This window comes from Euphorbia lathyris, chromosome 3 (assembly GCF_963576675.1).
Source record: "Euphorbia lathyris chromosome 3, ddEupLath1.1, whole genome shotgun sequence".
Classification (NCBI taxonomy): Eukaryota; Viridiplantae; Streptophyta; class Magnoliopsida; order Malpighiales; family Euphorbiaceae; genus Euphorbia; species Euphorbia lathyris.
Window position 1 is genome coordinate 26,976,442 of NC_088912.1, and position 18,625 is coordinate 26,995,066.

At 34.5% G+C, this 18,625-nt stretch overlaps 1 protein-coding gene across 1 annotated transcript; it reads right to left on the reverse strand.

Annotated features, from left to right (window-relative positions):
• Window positions 1-261: 261 nt before the first annotated feature.
• Window positions 262-5,654, reverse strand: LOC136223622 (inositol transporter 1). Its single transcript, XM_066011733.1, has 6 exons — window positions 4,839-5,654; window positions 4,668-4,738; window positions 3,485-3,820; window positions 1,794-1,901; window positions 1,535-1,720; window positions 262-1,206 (listed from the first exon to the last, which is right to left on the reverse strand). The coding sequence occupies exons 1-6, from the start codon at window positions 4,993-4,995 to the stop codon at window positions 553-555; spliced, it is 1,512 nt and encodes a 503-aa protein (XP_065867805.1). The 5' UTR covers window positions 4,996-5,654; the 3' UTR covers window positions 262-552.
• Window positions 5,655-18,625: the final 12,971 nt, after the last annotated feature.

Genomic DNA, 18,625 nt, shown 5'->3' on the forward strand with positions numbered 1-18,625 from the left:
ACAAATCTCGAATATTTTTTTCATGGCTAGACTGAATAAAATAGAACTTATCAGATTTTTAACTATTTTGTTTAACCCAGCCTAGTCTAAAATATATTCACATTTGATCGAGCTAAGATCGAATTGGACTAGGCTATAAAAATAAATTCTCAAACCCAATCCATAAAAGCAGACTTAAGCCGTGTGAGCTGCCCAACGGGCCTTAATCAAGTCTACTAGAAGCTAATCCATCCAACTTAAACTGAATTAAAACTTACAAACTTCATTAAACATCATCTTTAAATAAAATAAAATAAAGTAATAGTAGCATTATTTATCAATTTAGAATTCAATGATTAAGGTAGGCTGAATGAGACCAGTAGAACTTCCCATACATTAAATAGAGAAATTGCCTTTCCTTGAAAGCAATAGAAAAAGAGCCCCAAGGTAAAAACAACTGACTTCCACAAGACACATTCATTTCTAAACACATCCTTCCTTGCATATACAAATCTACACACAAATTACTACAACAGATACAAACTTCCTGAATCTATCTTCAAAACCAATAATTCACGAATGTTCGTTTCCGTGCTCGAGAAGACTCTCTGTGTTATAACTACTTCCCCAAGCTCTCTCCTTCCATATCTGCTCAACCTCCACGAACATGAGCCCTTTAGTCTCCGGCACAAACACAATCACAAAAACAATTGCAGCCATAGCTATGCCTGCAAGAATCAAGAAAGTTGAACCTGTTCCTATAGTATTGGCAATTGAAAGGAAGGTTTGAGCTACTATCAGATTTGAAACCCAATTCACAGTAGCAGACATTCCGCCACATATCCCTCGATATGCCTCAGGATATATCTCTGAGTTCACAGTCCATGGTACTGGTCCCATACCGGGTGCGAAGAAAGCAATGTAGAGAGCTAGTCCTAGAACTGCAAGCCATCCATAGACTTCACTTGTTGAATCATATGACTGTCCAAAGAATGCCCCGGCAAGAATCAAAAGAGAAACAATTACACCAGTCAAGCTTGAGATGGCTAATTTCGTTCGCCCAAAATGGTCGATAAGGTAAATGCCTAGAATTGTTCCAACAGCGTTCATAGCGGCAATGATGAGGGATAACAGAAGTGCTAATTGGTTAGAACTGAAGCCTGCCATTTGGACAATGGTTGGACTATAGTACATGACTGTATTGATGCCAGTGAACTGCTGAAAAGCCTGCAACACATTACGAAATTTTCAGTCAAACAACACGATGCTTGTTAAGAGGGCCCTATTCGTAAGTCATGTAAAACTGATTAAAACTATTCAGAAAGATTAACTCCAAGACTTGATCTAATTACAGCTGAGTTTTAACAGGTTTAGATGCACTTTCACACCAATTTCATATAGTTTCTCATAATTTCACTCAATTTCACCTCATATGAAAGTGGATGAAACTCAAGTAAAACTGATATAAACTTTCTAGTCATACAACATGATGGTTGTTAAGTGGGTCCTATTTGCAGAAAATCAAACGTAAAATGACAGCTTGTCGAATCTTTACCTGAAGTCCGGCCCCAGCTAGAAATGCAAGTCTCATTTCCTTTGATTTGAATACATCAATGTATCTAACAGTATTCTTTCTCTGGCGATCTGCCTCTGCAGAAGCGGAAAGATGATCAACTTCATCTTCCAAACGAGCAAGGTCATATATCTTAGCCAACACCATAACGGCTTCATCTTTATCATCCTGAGTGTTAAGAACAGAACTATTAGCTAACGTTAAACTACTTCATTTCCAAAATGTTTGGCTCCTTGAATACCTTCATAAAAAGCCATCGAGGAGATTCTGGCATACAGAGCATGAGACAGAACTGAATTACAGCAGGTACACCTGCAACACCAAGCATCCACCGCCATGTTCCCGGAACCTGTCATAGTAGCAATCCTTAAAAAGCGGCAAACACAGCATAATACTATTTGAAATACTGATCGAAGAATGCACATGCATAGAATGCTTTCTAAATGTATAAATGCTTATCTTTTAAGGTGATTAATTTTGCATAAGTGACCAAATAATTCTGAAATATTTTAAAATTTTGCAATAAGATTAGAAAACTGAAACTGGATCTATGCTTAATGCAATACATGCTTTCTTGCCTTAGGATCAATGAATAGCCTAAAGAAAGTTTAGAAAGACGAAAAAGGCAACAGGAAAGTTCAGATACTGTTACCTAACTATAAGGCATTATAATACAGGCTTAAAGTCACTTGGTTCACGCCAAAACATCTGGCACATGGTTATATGCCTTCATCATAATGAAAAAAATAAGTGACATAAACATAGAGAATATGACATCAAATTAAACAACCGAGTAATCAAATGACTGATGCCTTAAAATCGTCAGAAATGATAAGCAGCTCGACCACTATTTTAGAGGTAGAACTCATCTTAAGCATCATAACTTGGAAAAAGTCAATTCAGCTGTTCATAAAATTCTCAAAACCTCTTCCAAAAAGAAAGAAGAAAGCATTAGTTAAAAAAATCTCAAGGAATACTTCATCAGAAAAAATCAGCATCAGCTAAGATTAAGATTACAAATCGTTGCTCCATCCTTTACAAAGATTTAAAAAATAATAATCAATAGCACAAATCAGAACGCAATTCGATCTCCATTTGTTATCATATCACTAGCTAGTGGTAAACTAAGCCAAGCAGGAACAAGATTAACTGAGGAAAAATGATAGTTGTAAGCAAATATCGGTACAGCTAAGTAATCTATATCATAATATTTCGAAGCCAGTAGAATCTTTCACATGCCGTTAACAACAGAGAACCATGGATTATCTAAATTAAGAAGGAAAAACGGGGATCCGTCATTGTTGTTTCTCAGAGGCAGATCTTAAAAGGCAATAGCCAAATCCTATCTTGATGCGTCTCCAAAGCTGCATAATAAAACTAAACACAACAGGATACATGAATATAACACAAATTTTCTATCAACTGAATAGAATTAGCACAAGAATCTCAACTTAGTGTGCAGAATGAAGTCATCATCACAATAGCCGCGACAAAAAAAAATTCTGTGTCTTTTCAGTGTTCTAATTTTAAGAAACATTATGAAAGCAATAAAATCTTTTGCAATATTATATTTTCAGCACTTAAGTTAATCTTTGACAAGCAAATCTGAGGATTTACTTGAAGTAATTTACTAAGATGCGAAATTCTTTCTCGTAGTGGACTTAACATAAAAAGCATATATGCTGAGAATCAAGGACAAACTAACCCATTACAATAAATTCCAAACTACAGTAGCATATATTTTCCTGATTCCCAAAGGATATAAGACAATGAATTTGATCCGCTTACTTAAGGACGACTTTGACTAAACCTACTGAATTGGATGAATAGGAGTTCTCCAGTTCAATAGGCATAGGCTTACTATTTAATTATAAGCAAGATTCTAAATTATATTATGATACTATTAAAATTGAAAAAGGAGATTAAACTAACCTCTGTAAATGCAAGATTAACGACATAGGAGATAAACTGTCCGCCAGTGATCATAAGAACATTGGTGCTCACTAATCCGCCCCTTACTTCAGATGGAGACGCCTCAGCAATATAAACAGGAGCAGTAACAGATGCCAGGCCCACGCCAAGTCCAACTAAAAGCCTACCTACAATAAGAACATAAGGATCTGGTGCAGCTGCCATAACCACTGCTCCAACTGCAAATACAATATCGGACAACAGGGTAGCTTTCTTCCGTCCATATGTATCATTAATCCAACCTCCTGACATAGCTCCTAAGATCGCACCTACCAGGGCCATACTAACAATTGTTTCCTGCCAAATCAAAATATTATTATGTTTCAATCCAAATCATACGCGCAAGGCACAATGCTCAGGTGCACGAGGCACACTAAAGAACAATAATATATAAAGTCATAAATAACGACAATCAACATTTCTAAAATGCAACAAATCATCAAATACTAAATCATATCCAATTATCTACAATCTTAATCGTAAAATGCATGAAATATATTCCAAGTTAACTAGTACCTCTTCCATAATCATAATCCACAATAATAATTTTAAATCTGAAGGCTAAGTTCAACCAAATCCTAAGTTAATTAACTAATAGTCTGATAACTACTTCTCGTTAAGACTAAAGTCTCCATTTGCGATATTTCTAAACTCTTCAAATTGGATAGGTGTTTCTCTTTTGTGTTTTTTTTTTTTTCGATATTTCTGCTGTCCAAATCTTCTTTCCTTTTTATTATTTCTTTTTATTCTAGTTTAATTTCAGTCGCAGATCATATAGATAGGAGAAAGCTCAGATTAAAACATCTTCATTTTAACTTGGAACTCTAAAAAACAGTGTAGCTTCTAAATTTGCGCCTAGGCTCAAAAGGCGCACTCCTCAAAGCCCGCCTTTTGGCTTTTCAAGCCACATGCTTAGAGCATAGAGCCTTTTGAGCCTGAGGCACACCTTTGATAATTAGGTAACACTGCTTTCGGAGTGTCATCAACCAAATCCTAATGGAAACAACCATTTTTTTTTTTTTTAATTCCTCTGTAACTCCCCTACTCAAAACAGTTAGAACATAAATAAGAAGAAAAATCAAACTGATTCCTTTTTATCCAAGTATATAAGAAAAACAAAATACCAACATAAACTTAGTTTTACCTGTAGGAAGCTGCTATTCTTGACAGCTTCAAAATCATCTTTTATGTACAAAAGGGCACCTGAAATGACACCTGCAAAAGAATAAACTTCACATCAAAACCAGAAACATGATCACCAAACAACATTTCAAATTACATTCTTCTTTGATCCAAACATGAATTGCAGCGATACCTGTGTCATATCCGAAGAGCAAGCCTCCTATGCCAGCAACAATAGTCAATCTTAAAACGAAATTATTACTAAAATACGACATTCTCCTCTCTGGGAACAAATCCAAGTACCCTGAACTCCCAGGTAACGACTCGAACCCGATCGTCCCGATCGTCATCTTTGTCGTTCCTTCTTCAACCTTGTTCTTAATTCAATTGAAATAACAAACAACAATAAAAAACCAACAACCCTAAATTTCTCAATCAGAGTTCAAACACTCCCAAATTGAGATAAAATATCACAATTCCCAAATGCGAATGTATAAATTTCAGCAAAATCACCTCCCTTAGTCACTCTGGGAGTTCAAATTCTAAATTAACGCTCCCAAATTGAGAGTAAATGTCACAACTCCGAAATTCGAATTTATAAATTTCAGCAAAATCACCTCCCTTTCCCGCTCCCAGTCGCAATCACGAGCAATGGCGATCTTGACTAATCTAATTGCAGTCACCAGGAAGAAACGTTTTCCAGTTGGGGAAAACGATACGTAAACCCCCAATAAAGCAGTCAATACATAAACCCCACAAATCCACGAGGATCACAAGCAAAATTGGTATAAAACTGAAAAAAGGGAACGAAAAGGGGAAAACTGTAAATTATTGGGGTAGGTGGGTGCTGAAGATCAAAGCTGAATATGGAAGGCAATTTTTTTTTAATATGGAAATGAATTGAAGGTCTGAAAAAATATTTTATTTTTATTTAATCCTGTTTGGATATTAAGATTCCCCGAAGGAAGAAGGCCGTGAAACTGAAAAACCAGTCTATGATGAGAAGCTGAGACAAGGAGATGTCCGAGATACTACTATAAAGAAACGTGAGATATGCTATATTTACCTGTGATATTCAACGCTGCGTCACAGCCCAGTAATCTGCTAGATTTCTGCAGAAAACATTGGGTCAAAGTGACAGGAAAGTGAAAGACGCGTAAGGTTATCATCTCCTTTATTTCTTGGATTATTTCGAAATTATTGTTTTCCTCACGTGGCGTTCTTTGGATAAGATGATGTACAGCTTGGAACTACTGAGCGTATGAAATTCAAGTCTACTCGCTTATGGGGGAATCTTGACCAGGTTTTTTAGAAGGGGTGGTTTAGTAATTTCATTAAATTGAACTGGTTAAGCGGGAGTGGATAAACGCGCTTATTATTGGGTTCATTTCAGTTGTTTGTTGGTAGTATTATCCATTTGTGAAGTGTAAAACACGCGCTTGTCTTTATAGATGACGAGGCGCCTAGGTAGACCCATGCTCCATGTATTGCTTGCTTCCACGTATAGATAATTTAAAATAGAAAAAGGGGCAAAGAAAATATATTAAAAAAAGCTTTAATTTCCTAAACTTAAGAAAAAAAAAACAATTGATCATGTGAATATTGTTTCTTCAATTTACTTAAAAATAATAAGTTGTAAAAATACCTCTAACATTTATGTGTAGCAGTAATTTTATTTTTAACTAGTCGAAAGTCTGTGCGATGCACGGGGTATGAAACTTTTATATAATTTAGATAAATAAATAAATTGACATATTTACTTTAAAATAATTTTATATCATGCTATGAAAAAAAATTATATTATGTATATTTGAAATTAATATATATTTTTTAATAATAATTGAAATTAAATTAATTTTAAAAATAATTGACTACTTTTTTTTTATAAAATTTTAACTAAAGATGAATGATTTATTTATTTTTACTAAATTCAATGCTTTGTACTTGTTAGGAATTTTAATACATTTTCATATTCCAAATATTATGTGAAACAATAATAATAAAATAGCATATTAATTAAGAAATATATTAGAATATAATAAAAAACCAAAAATTGAATTAAACTATAATTAAAATTAAATATTATATTTACGGTACAAAAGAATTACAATATAGGTTAAACAAAAATTGAATTAAACTACAATTAAAATTAAATATTATATCTACGATACAAAAGAATTACAATCTATGTTAAAATGGAAGCAACATCAATATATTATTCTATAAACTATTACAATCAATACTTTTCTAATGTTGCATATGAAGAAACTTTATTAATTCAATATGTTACATATAAAAAAATAAAATTCGTAAGAATTTGTCACAAATTCATCTTGATGATAATTATTTTGGTTGATGGAATTTCATGATCACCAAGTATTCGAATTCAATAATTCATTTTGCTACAATAACCCAATATATCTAATTGAATTAGTTTAAGATGATGATTTCTCCTATTTTCATCTCGTAATATCTCATCAAGACATTCGATCAATTTGTTATTCATTCTTTCACTATATAGAATATCAGCCATACTCGCAGATATCACTTATTTGACTTCATTAATATTTTCTAATAATTATATATTCTTAAATTTTGTAAGTAAGAAAAACAAACATAAGAATTGAAAAAAAAATGAAGGGACGAAAAAGATAATTAGGAGAGAACCATCTTCCTCTCGGGGTTTTTTTTTTTAAAATAAGAGAGAATGTTGAGACATAAACGTATAAAGAGGAGAGTGAAAATATGTTTTGCCCATTAATTAAACATTTTATTTTTTCTTAATGAAGTATTAAGTCCATAAATTAATTTTAGTTAAATAGAATTAAATCGCAATTGTAACCACTTAGTACAAAAAAAACGTTTTATAATTAATATGTGAAATTAATTATATTAATTAGAATTATTATGCTCAACATTTGAGAATTTGAAAAGATTCAAATAATAATATTTTCTTAATTAATATTTTTCAATAATTTGTCCTATGATCATATTTCATTTTCATATGTTAAAAACCCTTGAAATACTAACAATTTTATACAAACCATAATATAATAGTTAAAAATTATATAAGCCAATGTTGCAAAAGCAATTATCTCAATATCCATAATTAATGTACATTTTTAGGATTTTGAGCATCAAAATTTATTTTTATTTACCTTGATTTTGAATTCGTATCTAGCATAATCCACATTCTTCAAGAATAAACATCTTATCAAGCGTATTAGACGCTTACAATCTCCTTGTCTAGAAAATTGCGAAAAAAATAACTTCTTGATAATAATAATAATAATAATATAACATAATTTATATTGAAATAAACTTCATTGTAAGTATAATATTCCAATATTTTTTTAATATTTTATTTAATATGTCTCAAACTTTAATGAACAACTATCGTGTGAAACTTTATATCTATTTGTACCAAAATGCATAAAAATAAAAAATACAATCTATATCAATTAGCTAAACTCAAACTAAAAAAATGAGTGGATTTTAACATGTTCCGAATTAGAAAAATTAATCTAACTTCAATTAAAACTAAAAATTGAGTTTATAAAAAGCCGAAAATCTAAATTTTAGTTAGAGTTAACAATCAAAACGATAACACCTAGAAACATATACTAAAAAAGAATGCAAATATACAAAATCTTTATTTTAGTCATTTTGAAAAATAAATAAATAAAAAAGAAAACATGGATAAGGTAGTGAGAGGTATGGAATCTGGATAACGATAGAAATGGAATTTCATCTCTGAAAAATGAAACTATAACAACAATTTTTTAATAAAAATAAAACAACAACACAATTGAGAAAACCAAAAATTGAGTTAATATAAAGCTGAAAATCTAAATTTTAGTTAAGAGTTAGCAATCGAAATGATAACACCTAGCAACATATACTAAAAAAGAATACAAATTTACAAAATCTTTATTTTAGTCATTTTGAAAAAAAAGACAAATAAAAAAGAAAACATGGATAAGGTAGCGAGAGGTATGAAACCTGGATAACGACAGAAATGGAATTTCTTCTCTGAAAAACGAAACTATAACAACTATTTTTAATAAAAAAAACAACAACACAATTGAGAACAAAAATAACTACAACATATGAAAAAAAATCGAATAATTACCTTGAGAAACATAAGAATTTCTTGTAATTTTTGACACTTTTGTGTTTTCCGGTTTTAGTTGTTCATGCATCTTCTATTTCTGTCGAATTTCTTCAATTGAAGCTATCAGTTTGGAAAAAAAAAAGACAAATAAAAAAGAAAACATGGATAAGATAGCGAGAGGTATAGAACCTGAGTAACAACAGAAATGAATCTGAAAGATGAAACTATAACAACTATTGTTTAATAAAAATAAAACAACAACATAATTGAGAACAAAATAACTACAACATATGAAAAAAATCGAATATTTACCTTCAGAAATATAATATTATCTCCAACATTATCAATTTTACCTCAAACTTGAAGGAGAAAGAGAGATCACTTTGAGCTTTGTTGATTTACTGCGTGATGATTTTATTAAAAAAGATCGAAGGCGCGATATTTATTTCACTCAAGGTTGGGTCTCTTTACCTGGTGTTCTACCTGTAGCTTCAGGGGTATTCACGTTTGGCATATGCCTGCTCTGACCGAGATCTTTGGAGATGATTCCGTACTACAATTCGGTGGAGGAACTTTAGGGCACCCTTGAGGAAATGCACCCGGTGCCGTAGCTAATCGAGTAGCTTTAGAAGCATGTATACAAGCTCGTAATGAGGGAGGGAGTTTTCCACCAACTTTTTGTCACTCTCAATTTCATCCTTGCAAAAAGAAAAAGGACAAGAAACAATTATCATATGAGAACTTAATTAATTAAGTACATATTTCCTTATTATACCCAGACCGATGCATAATTTTTTATTTTTTTTGGTAGGAAAAAGTTTAAGTAAGATCCATAATTTCTTATTAAATAACCAGACCAAATTCCTCTTATTTTTCGTTTAACTTTGTTTTGGAGTTGGCCTAATAGTATCCAATCTAGGCACCATTATATCTCATTCTCATCTCAAACAGAGAAGGAGAGTTAGGTTCAATCTCCTTCTTACTAAACTATAAATAGAGAGGATCCACTTCAGATAAACAATTGTTATCCCTTGAAAAAGAGAGGATCCACTTCAGATAACCACACCTCTATTACATTGTGTGTGGAATGGTCGAGAGCAGACCTTTTTGGATGTATAATCTAAGTCGAGAGTGGATGGAACATCCATTTGAATGGAAAACTACTTTCACCTTTTTGTCCAAATCTTACAAGAACATATCATATTAAACAAAAGAACAAATATTCAAATTGATCCTCAAAGTTGGTATAAAGGATCAATTTAACCTAAATCAATCTTTGGATATCAATTCAGTTTTTAAATTTGGTCGAAAAGATCAAATTAGTATCAAATCAGTCTTGAAAATATAATATATTTCTTGATATCTAAGTTTTATCATGTTTATATTTTGATATCTGACACATTACTTTATGGGTGAGTACAGAATATCTAATTTTGGATAAGAATTAACTGAATTTAGAATTTTAATTATAGTATAATATATTTTAAATCTTTTTGTTCATGAAATAATTATATTAAGTGATAAAAATAAATAGAGGTAAAAATCGCACTAACAAAAGAAATCTCTCGAAATAGGAGTATGGGTCATGAACAATTAATTCTGAGAGAAAGTCCCAAAATAGAGGTAGAAAAAACTTCACCGAACCTCTTAAAATAGTATTAATGCATTGATATTCTGTATTGGTGTATAAAGTAATGTGCCGAGACCAAAACGTTCTACGACTGTACAGAATATACTAGTTTTTAAGAATAAAAATAGATTTCAAATATCAAAATGCAAACATAGTAAAGTTCAGATATAAAAAATATAAGATATAAAAAATATAGGGTTTTGCTATTCGTCGCCCCTATTTTCCTTACCATCGCCTCCTGTTTGACATTTTTGCCCTTTTCATTTTTCATTCAAAAAAGTGATTCTCTCAACCACGAAGAACAAAACGAAGATAAATCATGCCTCCAAAACAAGGAAAAATAATTGAACATCTAAGTTTCGCATTTACCAATAATCTGAAATTTAACGAATTTAACTTGAAACGGAATTTTTTTTTCCGTTGAATTTGCACTAAACGGGTAGACCATACGGTCCGGTCCATGGACCGATAGCATGAACTACCCGTTTTCACCTAGGCAAAATGGGTAGGCTACCCTATTTTGCCTAGGCAAAACGGATAGCCCACCCTATTTTGCCTAGGCAAAATAGGGTAGTCTACCCGTTTTGCTTTAGAGAAAATGGATTTATTTATTTATTTATAATAAATATTAATTATAGATAAATTATGTATTGATTGGAAATAAAAAATACGTATTGAAGTGTCCAATTAATTTTTATTTGGTAAATTATATTTATTTACCTTTTAGAACGTAAATTTAATTATACGTAAATTATAATAAATATTAATTATAGATAAATTATGTATTGATTGGAAATAAAAAATATGTATTGAAGTGTCCAATTAATTTTTATTTGGTAAATTATATTTATTTACCTTTTAGAACGTAAATTTAATTATACGTAAATTATGTATTGACTGGATAGAAAAAACGTATATATAAATTATTGATTGGAAATAAAAAATACGTAAATTATGTATTGCACGCGTTAATACGTAATTTATCTATAATTAATATTTATTATAATTAAAATAAATAAATAAATAAATCTATTTTCCCTAAAGGAAAACGGGTAGCCTACCCGTTTTCACCTAGGTAAAACGGGTAGGCTACCCTATTTTGCCTAGGCAAAACGGGTGTAGGTAAAACGGGTAGGCTACCCTATTTTGCCTAGGCAAAACGGGTAGCCCACCCGTTTTGCCTAGGCAAAATAGGGTAGCCTACCCGTTTTGCCTAGGTGAAAACGGGTAGTTCATGCTATTGGTCCATGGACCGGACCGTATGGGCAACCCATTTAGTGCAAATTCAACGAAAAAAAATTCCGTTTCAAGTTAAATTAGTTAAATTTCAGATTATTGGTAAATACGAAACTTAGATGTTCAATTATTTTTCCTTGTTTTGGAGGCATGATTTTTCTTCGTTTTGTTCTTCGTGGTTGAGAGAATTTCACTTTTTTGAATGAAAAATGAAAAGAGCAAAAATGTCAAACAGGAGGCGACGGTAAGGAAAATAGGGGCGACAAATAGCAATCCACAAAATATATTATATTTTCAGAACTGATTTGATACTGGTTAAATTGATCCTCAATGCCAACTTTAAGGCACAAATTGAACCTTTATTTATTCTTGAACAAAGACATACAATACTTTTGAATTGATTTCCCATTTTGGCAAACGCCTTAACCGCAATGGGTAGTTCACAATTGTGATTAAAAGTTCAAAATTCCGAAAATGCTAATCGTAATTTAATCAACCGGTTCACAATTTATTCAAGGGATAATTACTAATCTAACCCAATCAAGGACCCCAATTTACATATCTAACCCACCTTGCTTCCATTTTACCAAATTAGACATTTAAACCCATTTTGGATAAAACTACCCTTGTTTTAGTTTGAAGGTTCATCTCCTTTCTCCCGCTGCTTCCACTTCGACTTCCTCATGTGACCTTTCCCATTCAACTTCATTGTGGTTCATCTTCTTCAGTTTCAGTTCGTTTCAACTGCATTTTACGTTTTGAATTCATCACTATATATAATCCGGTCCGTTCTTCTCTGCATTTTCATTTTTATTTTCATCTCCTACCTCGGCTCGGGCCCGTTTTCATCTACTGCGCGCGGAGGTTATGGCGAGAAAACGGAAGGCGGCGGCGGCAAACGAAGAGGAACGGACGAAACATAAGGTAAGCATGCATCATCTTCTTCCTTGTTGTTTCTGCCATTAATGAAGCTTAAATGCGCTCGAATGCGACGTTAATTACTACCGTGAAAATATGGTCGCATTTGTTACCTAAATGCGCTCAAATGCGATCATATTAACTGTATGTAAACCTGTCGCATTTGTTACCTAAATGCGCTCAAATGCGACAAGCAATTACGTTAAACCTGTCGCATTTATTACCTAAATGCGCTCAAATGCGACAAGCTATTACCTTAAACCTTGTCGCATTTGAGCGCATTCACAGACGAATGCGACAAGATTGTAAGTAAAACAAGGAATTATACATAGAATATGTCAGATTTGTTAGTGAATTTAATATGTGTATGTTTAAAATTGTTACAGCATGATCCCAGGGAAGCCAAAAAGGGCAAACATAGTTCCATTTTCAAATATCCCAAGGTGTCTGATTCGAATGCTCAAGTAACAGTGAGGTTTAATATGGATTCTGGGGTCATGATAAAGAAGTACTTGAGTGAAAAGCAGCTAGAAATCTATAGGAAAACATGTTTTGGTCAATATTTGGATATGAAGATTGTTGGTTTCTCTTCTGCAATAGTTCATCATGTCATATCGCGGGAGATTAAACATAGAGAAAGTAAACACAGGGAGATGTGGTTCAGGGTGAGGGGAGTTGATATGAGGTTTGGAGATTGGGAGTTTGGCCTGATAAGTGGTTTAAGGTTTGGGGTAAACACGAGAGAATTCATGGAAAGAATGTATGAATTAGAGATGCCGCAGAGGTTGCGAAAGAAGTACTTCAAGCAATACAAGACAATAACGACAATTAACTTCTTCGAAGTTTTGAAAAGTGTAGAATGGAAGAAGAAGGATGCGACTAACAGATTTGACCAAGATGCTGTGATGATTGCCATGTTGTACTTTGTGCATGGCAATGTACCGGAAAATGCTAACGATAGGCATGCAAAGGATTGGGTTTTGGATCTTGCAAATTATCCAAAATTGTTTAATGAGTTTCCATGGGGTACATTGGCTTGGGAGGAGACATATAGGACATTGGAATGGGCCATTAGGAAAAGAATGAAGGCAATCAAGGCAAATGCAGCGGGAGATAGGGGACGTGTTCCATATCAACTTATTGGATTTGCACACATATTCCAGGTATGGTTTTTATTTTTATATACGGTATTCCATTTGATGTATGATTTGTGTATATATATTTGGTGTATGAATGCGCCCGAATGCGATCACCAAAGTTACATCTGTGTCGCATTTATTGTTGAATGTGCTCAAATGCGACAAGGTTGGGTTGCTAACCTTGTCGCATTCGAGCGCATTCAAATGGAATGCGATAAGGTTGGGTTGCTAACCTTGTCGCATTCGAGCGCATTCAAATGGAATACGACAAGGTTATAGTGCTTATCAAGGGTTACATCTTATTTGCAGAGTTGGATTCTTGAGTTGTGGAAGGTGACTCATGCATATTACAGCAGGAGAAGTGGCAACCCACTTCCACGTTTGCTGAGATGGACCCATAGAATAGTCCCCTCAAACCAAACAGTCAGAGAAACGTTTTCTGTAAGTGGAATGAGATTTATATGTTTCCATTTATTTTGTATTTGTTTACTAATACATTGCTATTTTTTTGCAATGTAAGGTTGCTGATCCTCTAGACGCGCGTCTTGTGGCTGAGGATGAAGAGAAAGAGTTCGATTGGTACACATATTTGGTGGACCATGTTGAAGGACGGGAAGCTGATATAGATGCAATATTTGCCCAAATAGGGAAAGGTAAGGAGAAGGTGGAAGATGATCAAGAGGAAGGTGATGAGGAGGGTGATGATGAGAAGGGACATGCTGAAGAGGGAGGTGATAATGAAGAGGGTGGTGAGGGAGCTGAAGATGATGAGGAAAGGGATGATGAAGTTGATAGATATATCATTGCATCACGGTCACAAACGACCGAGATAAATCAACTTCAGAAAGTTCTGATGGATGTGCTTGATAGGCATCATAGGTGGTGCAAGGGAGAATTTAGCAAGGTCGGTAGTAGGTTAGGCAACCTAGAGGAACGAGTATCATTGATTGAGGGGGATATAAAAGACTTAAAGGCAATGGGTCGACCCAATACCAATCGGGAGAATGAGGAGGCTGAGATGCGACAAGCTATTACCTTAAAGCTTGTCACATTGGAGCGCATTCATCTCCAATGCGACAAGCTATTACCTTAAAGCTTGTCACATTGGAGCGCATTCACCTCCAATGCGATAAGCTATTACCTTAAAGTTTGTCGCATTGGAGCGCATTTATCTCCAATGCGACAAGCTATTACCTTAAAGCTTGTCGCATTGGAGCGCATTCACCTCCAATGCGACAAGCTATTACCTTAAAGCTTGTCGCATTGGAGCGCATTTACCTCCAATGCGACAGGCTATTGCATTACAGCTTCAATGAGATAAGCTCATTACCATGTTTTTCCTTTTGTAGGTGGTTTCCATAAAAGAAGATAAAGGTCCAATGAGGGGTAGAGGGATTGGGAAAGGTGAAGATAAGGGTCCAACCCGGGGCGGAGGCACAGTTAGAGGTAGAGGGAGAGCACGTGGAAAAGGTAAATGTGTTCCTAAGATGAGCAAGTATTTGAATTCACCGATCCATTACAGTACACCGATCCATTAGCCTTATATGATGGCCAATACATTGGCGGGTTTGAGGAAAGACTAGTTATTTTTAATGTTGATGATCAGCGCCACCGAATAGATGCATGTTTGATAGAGGAGCTAGATGCGTGGATCAACGGGCCTGAATTAACTGAGGGAATATGTTTGGATGGTTTAGATATGTACTGGCTTGATGAAAAGTTTTTCAATACCCTTCGGCTTGAGGGGACGTATATCTGCAATGAGGTAACATTAATCCATCCAATATACCCTTTTCATTTGTAATTATTTGTCTTTTACTATAGTATTAAAGGTTTACATAATCACTCACTGTTGTAGCATATCAATGGTTGGCTGTATTTACTGAGACGACAGTCAGTACAAACTGAGGTGGATGCAGAATGGACTACAATTGATACAGATTTTGTTGGATTAATGGGCCAAGCCATGTATGTGAAGGGGTTCAATGAACCGGGGTGGGATAGTGAAGACTATTTCGTACAAAGAGTAAAAGGTGATGCAGATAATTTTGTTCGCCCTTGGTACACAGTGAAAAGAGTGTTTATTCCGATCAACTACAAGCAAGAGCACTGGATCCTAGGAGTGTTAGAGTTGCGGTCTATGCACCTAAACATATATGACAACCTTATCTCAAACATGTCAGAGCAACCTTTGGATGCGTTCCTCCAAACACCCTTACAAGTCATTGTTAGAGTCATGGAATTGAGCGGCTATTTTGTAGATGGACGTGAAAATGTGAGACGGATGATCACTTGGAGTAGAGTTTCAGGGGTGCCACAACAAGTGTCCGGCTCAAATGACTGTGGTATTTGGACTTGCATAAACGCACAATTCTTAAGTGGATTACATGATCTCCCGCATGATGACTCATATGTATATCCATACAACTCTACTGATGGCACTTTCTTCCGTTTGCGCCTTGCAGTTGAGTTGTTTCATGGACGGTTGTTAGATTTCAAATGATATTGTAATCTTCCATTTTTTGTTATATATTATGTTTTATTTATGTAATTCTATTGTGTTCTATGTTCTTATTTAAAAACCTTGTCGCATTTGACTGGAATGCGCTCAAATGCGACAAGTAGTATTCAACAATGAATTTTCTGAACCGCATTTGAGCGCATTCAACACTCAAATGCGACGAGGTATGTTGCTAACCTGAGCGCATTTGACTGGAATACGCTCAAATGCAACAAGTAGTATTCAACAATGAATTTTCTGAACCGCATTTGAGCGCATTCAACACTCAAATGCGACGAGGTATGTTGCTAACCTTGTCGCATTTGACTGGAATGCGCTCAAATGCGACAAGTAGTATTCAACAAGAAATTTTCTGAACCGCATTTGAGCGCATTCAACTTTTGCAAGTCAATCTTGTTGGTCCCTTATAACGTAACAAGTTAGTTCCAAGGGGGGGGATAGGAACTATTTAAAATTTTAGTACGTTAAAGCTAACTTCTTTTTCTTTGAAAAAGATTACACAGCGCGCTGAGTAAATTAAGACGCTAGCTTAGTCAACTGGTGACTAAGTCAGCTTCTTTCTTTGAGTCAAGAGATAGCACTTGAGTCTATTCCTGAACTCAGATACTCAATACACACAACTCAGCTTGACCTCTTTACTTGGTCAGTTTTGTTTAAGCAAGCAATATATATATCAAGGAGTTTAAGGTTAGAAAGATGTTACTCAGCAGATTTATCCAGGTTCGGCCTCTAAGCCTACGTCCTGTCCTCGGAACACGTTCCGAGCTTTCGAATTCTCTACTGAGCTCTTTAACGGTAGAGCATCAAACCTTTTACAACTTAGAAGCTGAGTATAACAAGAGTACCTTCCTCTATACCTCTACTCACTCCTAATCTCTCGCTGAGTACTATAACCGAGTACTCAGCCTCTCCTTTCTAATCTCTATAAATGATAAAGATTTGTCCTAAACAACAATTGCTAAGACACCTTAGATGATTGAATAATCACTCTAGACTTTTACACGAAAGATATAGAATTTAGTGTAAGTATTTGCTTTGCTTTTTCTCACAGAACTTTGAGTAGAATTTTGGTCAGCGTAATGGCTTGATTAAGTTCTGTGTTGAATGAAGCAACTGAAAGGCTCTATTATAGAGACGTCTGAGGCATCAGTCATTTTGAATTTCGAAATAACCGTTGGAGGGAAACGGCTTCCTGTCGTTGTCACTCAGTCTTGCTCAGAGCTCTTGGCCAATCAGATTTGAGTATCTTCTGTCCTCGGTCAGCTTTTAGTTAGTTTGGCAGAATGTCTCTCCATTTATGGTAAGGTCAACTAGATAGCGTTCTGTGTCTTCTGAACTTTACCCAAAGTGGAAACACTTTGTCTGGAAGTTGTTCTTGCTCAACTGCTGTCTTGTACTCTTTGTCGATTCAACTCAGCAGCTTCATTCCGAAGTTGTTCAACGAAGGTCTTCTAGATCCTTCTCTCGCTGAGCTGCGTTTTGTACATAACGACAGCGTTTTGACACACGCGGGCCGAGTGGTCTTGATCTGTTTGACTTGGGCTTTAACTTCCGTATTGGGCTTTAAGCCTTTTAGTCTTTATGTCTTATAAACAATTTAACTCAACATTGAACAAACACATTAGTGTAATAAATCAAAGCATTTAAACTTAGTGTGTTTAGAATATATTTAATTTTACTTAAATAATTTTGTCAAATCAAAATCATGTGGAAAGGTGTTTCAACAAATCTCTGTTGGCAAAACCAACAACTTCGCTTTACCACCCACGTATGTCATCACAGTTCCCTCTGTGGTCCACAGTCCATTCCAAGATAAAAAAATGCGTACACCTCTCTTTGGTTGACATACTTCTACATTTAGTAAAATGGACACGTGATCAAAACATAATAAAGCCAATTCATATGTAAATGCGACTCAAATGCGACATGTTACACCAAAATGCGACTCAAATGCGACATACTACACCAAAATGCGACAGCTAAATGCGACATGCTACATCAAATGCGACCGCAAATGCGACATGGCTCTGAATGCGACAAGGTATATGTGAGTCCTTGTCGCATTTGATTCTCTGTGTCGCATTTGAGCACCAGAATGCGACACATCGGGCGACAATGGCGGAATCGGAAAATGTCAAGATTCAAGCAAATACATTCGAATACCAACTGTGTATTTCTAGTAATGTGTATGAAAAATGAAGAAATGATACTTACATGAACTTGAATGGGGTATGGATGTGCTTAGATCTTGGGTTGAGTTGATGAATTTTGCTGTGAGAATGTGAAAGTAAATGAAAGGGAAAGAGGAGATGGTTGTTATATAAGAATAAGGGTAATTTTATCCAAAATGGGTTTAAATGTCTAATTTGATAAAATAGAAGCACGGTGGGTTAGATATGTAAATTGGGATCCTTGATTGGGT